The sequence below is a fragment of the Rhinoderma darwinii genome, chromosome 1 (genome assembly GCF_050947455.1).
Source record: "Rhinoderma darwinii isolate aRhiDar2 chromosome 1, aRhiDar2.hap1, whole genome shotgun sequence".
In the NCBI taxonomy this organism is placed as follows: Eukaryota; Metazoa; Chordata; class Amphibia; order Anura; family Rhinodermatidae; genus Rhinoderma; species Rhinoderma darwinii.
In genome coordinates this window covers 484,559,902-484,570,979 of record NC_134687.1, presented here as the reverse complement: position 1 = coordinate 484,570,979, position 11,078 = coordinate 484,559,902, and the positions used below count along the sequence as shown (strand labels likewise).

At 39.9% G+C, this 11,078-nt stretch overlaps 1 protein-coding gene across 2 annotated transcripts in view; it reads right to left on the bottom strand.

The window, feature by feature from the left end:
- Nucleotides 1-904: 904 nt before the first annotated feature.
- Nucleotides 905-11,078, bottom strand: part of MYL2 (myosin light chain 2) — a 45,213-nt gene continuing 35,039 nt past the window's right edge. For both annotated transcript variants that reach the window (XM_075854773.1, XM_075854772.1), the window contains exon 7: nt 905-1,198. In XM_075854773.1, coding sequence (XP_075710888.1) covers nt 1,097-1,198 — 102 coding nt within the window. In that variant the 3' untranslated portion in view covers nt 905-1,096. The remainder of the gene's footprint in view (nt 1,199-11,078) is intronic.

The window sequence follows — 11,078 nt, the reverse complement described above, 5'->3', positions numbered from 1 at the left end:
ATTCAGCAAAAAACCTGTGGGGTCAAAATGCTCACTATACCCCTAAATAAATTTCTTGCTACAAAGGGTCACTTTTGTGTTTTTTCCACTGTTTTGGTCCCTCCGGGGCTTTGCAAATGCGACACGGCACCCAAAAACCAAGCCAGCAAAACTTGAACTCAAAAGCCAAATGGTGCTTCTTCCTTTCTGAGTGCTGCCGTGTGTCCAAACAGCAGTTTATGACCACATATGGGGTATTACCATAATCGAGAGACATTGCTTTTCAAATGTTGGGGTGCTCTTTCTCCATAATTCCTTGTAAAAATTAAAAATGTCGACATTTTATTGGAAAAAAAATTTAGATTTTAATTTTTTGGCCTAATTCCACTAAATTCAGCAAAAAACCTGTGGAATCAAACGATAAATTCCTTGAGGGGTGTAGTTTGCCAAATGGTGTATTTTTGGGGGTGTTTCCACTGTTTTAGCACCATGTCTTCAAATCTGACATGGTGCCTAAAATATATTGTAATAAAAAGGAGGCCCCAAAATCCACTAGGTGCTCCTTTGCTTCTGAGGCCTGTGTTTGAGTCCAGTAGCACACTAGAGCCACATATATTAATTGTATTAAAAATAAAAAGTCTAATATTTATTGTTGTGAACATCACTACATTATATTATTAATAATTATATAGCGGAAAGTTTCTAGCATTATATATATAATTGTATCTATTGTATAACAAATGTTAGATATCAGTTACATTGGTTAAGAAGAATACTTTTTCTTATTTCTTATTCCACTGTTTTCCATTTTCCAGATGAAGAATATAAGCAAAGCCCCATCAAAATGTAAACTAAGACCCATCCCTAGAAATATATTGAATGTGTAGATAGAGAAATAATATTTATTATCATATGTTACACAGATGTTCACATTATATTGATTTTGCCAGACATGTATTCTCAGACAGGATTGTAGATGGTTGTTCAAATGGAGCAAAGATTTACACTGATACAAGACTATGGATTGTTTATGATGTCCTGTGTCATAATGGTCTCTCAAAGTAATAAAAAAGACAAAAATGTCAGCAGAATGTTGAGCAAAATTCAAGACTATTACTTATTCTTCTTTCTCTTCACCATGGGTGATAATATGCACAAGGTTTTTGTAGTTTAAGTTTCCAGTCACATCTGGTGGGAAAGCTGTGAACATCTGGTCAACCTTTAACAGATAAAGACAAGAAAAAGTCAAGAAAGTTATACTTCTGCTGGTGTTTCTGGAAAAACTGTAGTTGAATAGTTTCATTAATAGGGTTACCCATTTATTAGGACACCCAGGGGAAATTAAGGATTCGTTGTCACCTATTAAAATCAATGGGTTGTAATGAGGGCCATCCTAGACCCTTTTTGGGGCCCAGGGCAAGGATTAATGATGGGCCGAGGGCCCGCTCTGCACTTCACAAAATTACTGATGTTGTGAGAATTCTACGGTACAGTTTCTGCAAAAAAATAAATATATGAATGGCATAAAACTTTACCATTCACTATGCTCTGTTAAAGAATAAACCAGTAAATAAATAATCATATGAACAGCGTGTGGTGCCCCCAATTACTTAACTAGTCCTACGCTACACAGCCTGGACTGATTTACACTAGAGCAGGTGGACCAACAGCGTAAGGTCAGCTTGTTAAAGGGAAAACAAGCTACCAGGTTGCCCGACACTACTTGAGGATTTGTGGTGGTGACCCCATGTTGTCCAATTGTTTTAATAATTTCATGAACACATGATATGCTTAGATACAGTGCCCAACAGACCGTATCACATATACTAGGATTAGATACATGGCTCAGCAGATAGTATTACATATGATAGGCTAAGATACAGGGCCCCAGCAGACAGTATCTAACATGACAGACTTAGATACATGGCTCAGCAGACAGTATCACACATGATATGCTTTGACAAAGAACCCTAGCAGACAGTATAAAATATGATAGGTTTAGATGCAGAGCCCCAGCAGACAGTATCAGACATGATAAGCTTAGATATAAGGTCCAGCAGACAGTATCAAACGTGATAGGCTTAAATACAGGGCTCCAGCAGACAGTATCACACATAATAGGTTTAGATACAGGGCCCCAGCAGAAAGTATCACACACGATAGGCTTAGCTACAGGGGCCCCAGTTACTACAGTATCTGTTATCCGACATGGTGCGGAGTCCATGGGCCTTCTTAGTTTCTGTGAGTGGTCGCAACTGTGACCGTTGCAACCCCTGAGGAAGCACTCGTAGCGAAACGCGCGTTGGTGTCATTGTGGGAGAGCGAGCTTCTCTTTTCTTCTTTGCTGCTATGGGTAAGGCTGCCTTTTGAATTATACTTGCTATGCACTGATATTTTTTCTTCTCCCACTTTACTAGTTAGAAGTGTTTAACATGGGATTAGAATTCATGAGCTTTGATACCCATTTGTGTCCAAAATTGATTTTGTGGTAATTAATAACAGCCTTTCTATTTATACATACCATACAGCAATTTTCTTGTCTCGTTCCATTATACCCCAATTTTGTACTAGAGTCTTGTCTTTTTATGTTTTTAATACAGTGTTTGTCTTATTTGTCTAATAAATGTGTTACATTTATATATATTATATATATATGTATATATACAGTGAAGGAAATATGTATTTGATCCCTTGCTGATTTTGTAAGTTTGCCCACTGTCAAAGACATGAACAGTCTAGAATTTTTAGGCTAGGTTAATTTTACCAGTGAGAGATAGATTATATAAAAAAACAAAACAGAAAATCACATTGTCAAAATTCTATATATTTATTTGCATTGTGCACAGAGAAATAAGTATTTGATCCCTTTGGCAAACAAGACTTAATACTTGGTAGCAAAACCCTTGTTGGCAAGCACAGTAGTCAGACGTTTTTTGTAGTTGATGATGAGGTTTGCACACATGTTAGATGGAATTTTGGCCCACTCCTCTTTGCAGATCATCTGTAAATCATTAAGATTTCGAGGCTGTCGCTTGGCAACTCGGATCTTCAGCTCCCTCCATAAGTTTTCGATGGGATTAAGGTCTGGAGACTGGCTAGGCCACTCCATGACCTTAATGTGCTTCTTTTTGAGCCACTCCTTTGTTGCCTTGGCTGTATGTTTCGGGTCATTGTCGTGCTGGAAGACCCAGCCACGAGCCATTTTTAATGTCCTGGTGGAGGGAAGGAGGTTGTCATTCAGGATTTGACGGTACATGGCTCCATCCATTCTCCCATTGATGCGGTGAAGTAGTCCTGTGCCCTTAGCATAGAAGCACCCCCAAAACATAATGTTTCCACCTCCATGCTTGATAGTGGGGACTCTTCCTCCAAACACGGCGAGTTGAGTTAATGCCAAAGAGCTCAATTTTAGTCTCATCTGACCACAGCACCTTCTCCCAATCACTCTCAGAATCATCCAGATGTTCATTTGCAAACTTCAGACGGGCCTGTACATGTGCCTTCTTGAGCAGGGGGACCTTGCGTGCACTGCAGGATTTTAATCCATTACGGCGTAATGTGTTACCAATGGTTTTCTTGGTGACTGTGGTCCCAACTGCCTTGACATCATTAACAAGTTCCCCCCGTGTAGTTTTCGGCTGAGCTCTCACCTTCCTCAGGATCAAGGATACCCCACGAGGTGAGATTTTGCATGGAGCCCCAGATCGATGTCGATTGACAGTCATTTTGTATGTCTTCCATTTTCTTACTATTGCACCAACAGTTGTCTCCTTCTCACCCAGCGTCTTACTTATGGTTTTGTAGCCCATTCCAGCCTTGTGCAGGTCTATGATCTTGTCGCTGACATCCTTAGAAAGCTCTTTGGTCTTGCCTATGTTGTAGAGGTTAGAGTCCGACTGATTAATTGAGTCTGTGGACAGGAGTCTTTTATACAGGTGACCATTTAAGACAGCTGTCTTTAATGCAGGCACCAAGTTGATTTGGAGCGTGTAACTGGTCTGGAGGAGGCTGAACTCTTAATGGTTGGTAGGGGATCAAATACTTATTTCTCTGTGCACAATGCAAATAAATATATATATATTTGACAATGTGATTTTCTTTTTTCTTTTTTATATAATCTATCTCCCACTGGTAAAATTAACCTAGCCTAAAAATTCTAGACTGTTCATGTCTTTGACAGTGGGCAAACTTACAAAATCAGCAAGGGATCAAATACTTATTTCCTTCACTGTATATATATATATCCCAAAGAAATAAATCTTGCAGCACTCCGATAGAATTGATGAAAAACTGTGGTATTTTATTCAAGCCAACATAGAAATAGTGCGACGTTTCAGTCCAACATTAGGACTTTTTTCAAGCATTTCTGCTGGTATACAGTATATATATATATATATATATATATATATATACATACATACATACATATATACATATATATGGCTACATGCTCCATTTTTTTAAAGTATGGTTCATACGGGAGATAATGTACAGGACATTGGAATTTTCTTATATTCTTAATGAATACAAAGGCTAAATAAAAAAATTAAAAAACACAGCCCGGAGAACTCCTTCAAGTACACAGGAAGAAACATGACACAAATGAGCACAACACACAGCAAAATGCAATGTTTTACTTATGTGGGTGGAACAGTGAATAGTTATAAATAATACTGCAATATCCTACCAAAATACAGTCATCATACCACCATACACTTCCCACATAAGAGTGCTATACAGAAACCAAGTGATACTCCATACACTAAAATAGACCACACATGGTACCTAAATACCATGTCATACTGTACAAACATGCAGTACAGTACTGCTGTATTTATACATACAAACCTTTTATATATATATATATATATACACTGTATATGTATGTATGTGTATATATATATATATATATATACACTGTATATGTATGTATATATATATATAGTATGTGTCTCTGTATGTATATATTCATCTATGTATACACAGTATCTACATATTGTTTCTGAACTATTTACATACATTCATTGTATAGTCTGCCTGCCTTGCTGAGGTATCTCCTTCGTAGATTTCCTTTACTTAAGGCCCTTTTACATGGGCCAATTATCAGGCAACGAGCATTCAAATGAACGCTCGTTCCCGATCATTGCCCTGAGTAAACAGGGCAACGATCAGCTGATAAACGAGCAAACGTTGGCCCATGAGCTGATCGTATAGTTTATTCAACATGAAATATTAAACATGGTTGTGTGCTGCCGACATGATAGAAATTTAAAGAGATGAGCGATTGTAGTAACGATTGCTCGTTCCCATGCATTGCGCCTTGTGAAAGGAGCGAACGAGCGCCGATCAATGAACTGTCTCGATGATCGGCGCTCGTTTACATGGCCCATGTTGGGCCAAGTAAGAAGACCCTAGGGTATGTTCACACGGCAGCCTCCGTTACACCTGAAATTCCGAAGCTGTTTTTAGGAGAAAACAGCTCCGGAATTTCAGACGTAATGGCATGTGCAGGCGTTTTTTGCAGCGTCCATTACGGACGTAATTGGAGCTGTTTTTCCATGGAGTCAATGAAAAACGGCTCCAATTACGTCTCAAGAAGTGACAGGCATTTCTTTGACGCGGGCGTCTTTTTTACGCGCCGTCTTTTGACGCTTTGGAGCCGTATTTTCAGACGTAATTCGAGGCTAAAACGCCCGAATTACGTCCGTAAATAGGGTGTGTGAACCCAGCCTTACTGTAGTGAGAAGCTATCAGGAGGGGAAGGTGAGGTGAAGGAAGAGGCTGGATATCATCTCAGAGGTACAGAGGCAGGAAGTGAGCCGATCAAGCAGAGTGTGAAAAGCCAGCAGCTTTATGCTGCTGTATGACACGAGTCGGTGCTAGAAGTCTCGCAGGCGGCTGGCCCATGAACCCATTGGCCTACCGGGATTTCTCCTTGTAGGGCAATGGCCAATATGCCCCTGATCACAATTAGGGTATGTTCACACGACCTCTTTTCAGACTTAATGGAGGTGTTTTACGCCTCGAATTACGCCTGAAAAGACGGCTCCAATACGTCGGCAAACATCTGCCCATTGCTTGCAATGGTTCTTACGATGTTCTGTGCAGACGAGCTGTCATTTTACGCATTGCTGTCAAAAGACAGCGCGTAAAATGACGGCTCGTCAAAAGAAGTGCAGGACACTTCTTGGGACGTTTTTGGAGCCGTTTTCTCATAGACTCTATTGAAAACAGCTCCAAAAATGGTCGTGAAAAACGCTGCGAAAAACGCGAGTTACTCAAAAAACTTCTGAAAATCAGGAGCTGTTTTCCCTTGAACAGCTCTGTATTTTCAGACGTATTTTGTTAATCGTGTGAACATACCCTTATAATATATTACAGAATATGGCAGATTTACTAAGGAGTAAGATGCAACAATTTTTTTAAGAGGCATATTAATACATTTAAGAGGCATAAGAGGCATATAATATAATAAGAGGTGTATAATATAATAAAAGGCGGTATGTTCTCCAGCTTCTGGTGTTAATTCTAGCAAATCTGTTGGGTCGCAGGTGGCCGTGCCACTTCCCATGAAGCCCCGCTCACCTTTTTAATGTTCTGTCCTACAACCTCTGTCCACATTCCTTATTAGGGCATATGGAGTCAGCATGAGCACAAAAAGCTAGAACGGGGTTTAGGGGACCACATTCTAGAAATAGGTGCAGGTCCCAGAGGTGGGACTGTCATCTATCTTCTATCTGACATTTATGACATATTCTGTGGATATGTCATAAATGTCCCTCATAGGAAAACCCCTTTAAGTAACAGTGTGCACAATGATAGTAATAAGATGCTTACATTTTAAAGTGAAGTTTGCAGCATAAAATGGCAAAAAGTCACATATTATTGAGCAAATATGGCATGTTCCATAATTTGTTACATTTTAACACCAGAGAACTGGCGTAAGGCCGTTCTTAAATTTCCGCCCAGTATATATTTTTTTTATATTTTTTGCCAATATGAAATTTTATTGATTTCTTTAAAAAAAAACGACAAACATTGAGGACCTCAATGTGAGGCACACATATTATAAAATGATACAAAACAAGAACATGCAGGCTGCATACTATTCAGGTTTGTAGACAATCAATAAGTCAAGATTCAGCATGAGCTATATACACAGATATTCAATATTACAATGTATTACATTGTATCAGTAGTTATGTCATCATGTAAGGGCTGCCGGCACACACATACACAGTCTATATCAAAAACAAAAATATAAGCAAGTAATGATAAGGCAGAAATTTCAAAGGGGGTGAGTAGGTAGTAATGCCACTCTGAAGGGACACACTCCAGAGATGCCAGTTTCTTTCAAATCTTGCCACGGTATGTGATCTAATAGCCCACATCTTTTCCACTTTGAAGGAAAAGTTAATTTGGTTCAGTAATTCCGCCATTGGTATGGGAGCATTACATTTCCACTTACGGGCGATCATAAGTCTTGCAGCTAGAAAAATATGTGGAATACAAACTGACCATATGCAGGGATTTGTTCCAGGCCTAAAAAGCATAAGGCCAGGCCAGGAGTCTGTGAAGGGTGGATTTTCAAAACTTGGTCAGCAAGTTGCAAGGCATCCATCCAGGGTGTTCCAAGTTGATTTGGAAATGGAACTTCACTTTAAAATGTAAGCATCTTATTACTATCATTGTGCACACTGTTACTTAACCCCTTAAGGACGCAGCCTAGTTTTGGCCTTAAGGCTCAGAGCCCATTTTTCAAATCTGACATATTTCACTTTATGTGGTAATAACGTCGGAATGCTTAAACCTACCCAAGCGATTCTGAGATTGTTTTCTCGTGACACATTGGGCTTCATGTTCGTGGTAAAATTTGGTCGATATATTCAGTGTTTATTGGTGAAAAATTGCAAAATGTAGAGAAAATTTTCAAAAAATTGCATTTTTCAGAATTTAAATGCATCTGCTTGTAAAACAGACGGTTATACCACCCAAAATAGTTACTAGTTCACATTTCCCATATGTCTACTTTAGATTGGCATCGTTTTTTGAACATTCTTTTATTTTTCTTGGACGTTACAAGGCTTAGAACATAAACAGCAATTTCTCATATTTTTAAGAAATTTTCAAAAGCCTTTTTTTTAAGGTACCTCTTGAGTTCTGAAGTGGCTTTGTGGGGCCTATGTATTAGAAACCCTGATAAAACACCACATTTTAAAAACTAGACCCCTCAAAGTATTCAAAACAGCAGTTATAAAGTTTTTTAACCCTTCAGGCATTTCACAGGAATTAAAGCAAAGTGGAGGTGAAATTTGCAAATTTCATTTTTCTTGCTGAATTTCAATTTTATTCATTTTTTTTTCTGTAACACAGAAGGTTTTACCAGAGAAACACTACTAAATATGTATTGTCCAGATTCTGCAGTTTTTAGAAATGTCCCACATGTGTCTCTAGTGCGCTCGTGGACTAAAACACAAGCCCTAGAAGCAAAGAAGCACCTAGTGCATTTTGAGTCCTCTTTTTTATTAGAATATATTTTAGGCAGCATGCCAGGTTTGAAGAGGTGTTGAGGTGCCAAAACAGTAGGAATCCCCCAATAGTGACCCCATTTTGGAAACTACACCCCTCAAGGAATTCATTTAGGGTTGTTGTTACCATTTTGACCACACAGTTTTTTCACAGCACGTATTTGAATTGGGCTCTGAAATGAAAAAAATGTCATTTTTTCCAATAAAATGTCATTTGTGATCAAAATTTCTTATTTTCACAGGGAACAAAATACCCCATTTTGTTGCCCAATTTGTCCTTAGTGTGGCAATACCCCATTTGTGGTGATAAACTGCCGTTTGGGCCCATGGGAGGGCTCAGAAGGAAAGGAGCGCTATATGTTTGTTGGAGTCCAGATTTTGTTGGATTGGTTTTCGGGTGCCATGTCGCATTTGCAGAGCCTCAGAGGTATCAAAGCAATGAAAACCCACCAAAAGTGACCCCATTTTGGAAACTACACCCCTCAAGGAATTCATTTATGGTTGTTGTTAGCATTTTGACCACACAGTTTTTTCACAGCACCTATTTCAATTGGGCTGTGACATTAAAAAAAATGACATTTTTTCCAATAAGATGTAATTTTTTACCAAAATTTCTTATTTTCACAGGGAACAAAATACTCAATTTTGTTGCCCAATTTCTCCTGAGTGCATCAATACCCCATTTGTGGCAATAAACTGCCGTTTGGGCCCATGGGAGGCCTCAGAAGGGAAGGAGCGCTGTGTGTTCTTTGGAGTACAGATTTTGCTGGTTTGGTTTTCGGGTGCCATGTCGCATTTGCAGAGCCCCAGAGTTATCAAAGCAATGGAAACCCACCAGAAGTGACCCCATTTTGGAAACTACACCCCTCAAGGAATTCATTTATGGGTGTTGTGACCATTTTGACCCCATAGTTTTTTCACAGAACTTATTTGAATTGGGCTGGGAATGAAAAGAAAATTATTTTTTTCAAATAATATGTAGTTTTGGCTGAAAATTTCTTATTTTCACAAGAAACAAAATACCCCATTCTGTTGCACAATTTGTTCTGAGTGCCGCAATACCCCATTTGTTGTGATAAACTGCCGTTTGGGCCCATGGGAGGGCTCAGAAGGAAAGGACCACCATTTGGCCTACTGGGGATTTTCTAGTGCGAAGTCATGTATGCAGAAGCCCCTGAGGTACCAGTACAGTTGAAACCCGCAAGAAGTGACCCCGTTTTAAAAACTACACCCTTAAGGCATTCATATAGAGGTGTAGTGAGCATTTTGACCGGAGACCTACACCCCATAAACTGTAATGTGGGTTCTCCCGGGTATGGCAATACCCTACATGTGGCTGTTATCAGCTGCCTGGACACACAGCAGGGCCCAGAGGGGAAAGACGAGGGGGGATAAGCTGTGTGGAGTGCATCAGGGTAAGTAAAATTGGGGTCAATTATAAACCAAGGGATGTATGATAAATTTTAAAACACTTTCATACAGAGCTCTGGTTATTCGGGACACGTGTCACATTGATATATTGCGTCATGCATTATCGCCCTCTTATAGCAGACTTTGCACCTCTTTTGACTTTTTCCCTTCTTGCCAGTTTGGGGAACTTCCCCTGGAAAGTGTTGCCGCCCTGGTACGATGCGTGTGGCCCGCTTCCAGAAGTCCTGGGTGCCCCCCCTTCTTGGTCCCTAAAGATTAGGTTCTTGATAATCACCTCTTGAAATTCCAGGAAAGTTCCCGTCTGGCCTGCACATCGACGTAGCACGTACGCATTGTACAAAGCCATCTGTATGATGTGCCCGGCCAGCTTCTTATACCACACCGCATGGCGCTGTAGGGCTTCAGGGCTTGATCTTACAAGTCCATCCCTCCCATGTACCTATTGTAGTCCAGGATGCAGTCTGGTTTGGGGGTGGCCTTTCCTTCATATATCCTAAATCTGTAGGTATACCCTGATGCACTCTCGCAGCTTATACATCTTCACGCCATACCTTGCCCTCTTACACGGCAGGCACTGGCGGAATTGAAGCCTCCCTTTAAAATGTACCAGGGACTCATCAATAGAAATACACTTCTCGGGGTGTATGCATGGGAAAACCGGGCACTGGAACGGTCTAATAGGGGTCTCCGTTTATACAAACGGTCAAAACTGGGGTCATCTCGGGGTGGGCACGGCTCATTATCAGTATAATGTAAGAAGCGAAGTATTGCCTCATTTATTTATTTTTTTAGGTTCCAGTTCAGTTCTGAAGTTGCTTTGAGGGGCCCATATATTAGAAACCCCTATGAAATACCCCATTTTAGAAACTAGACCCCTCAAATTATTCACAACAGCATTTAGAAAGTTTATGAAGAGGTGAATTTTACATTTTTTTTTGGTCAGAAAATCCTCTTTATACCATTTTTTTTATAACACAAAAGGATTTATCAGTGAAACGCAACTTAATACGTATTGCCCAGATTCTGCAGTTTTGAGAAATATCCCACATGTGGCCCTAGTGCGGTAATGGACTGAAGCACCGGCCTCCGATGCAAAGGAGCACCTAGTGGATTTTGAAGCCTCTTTTTTATTAGGCACCA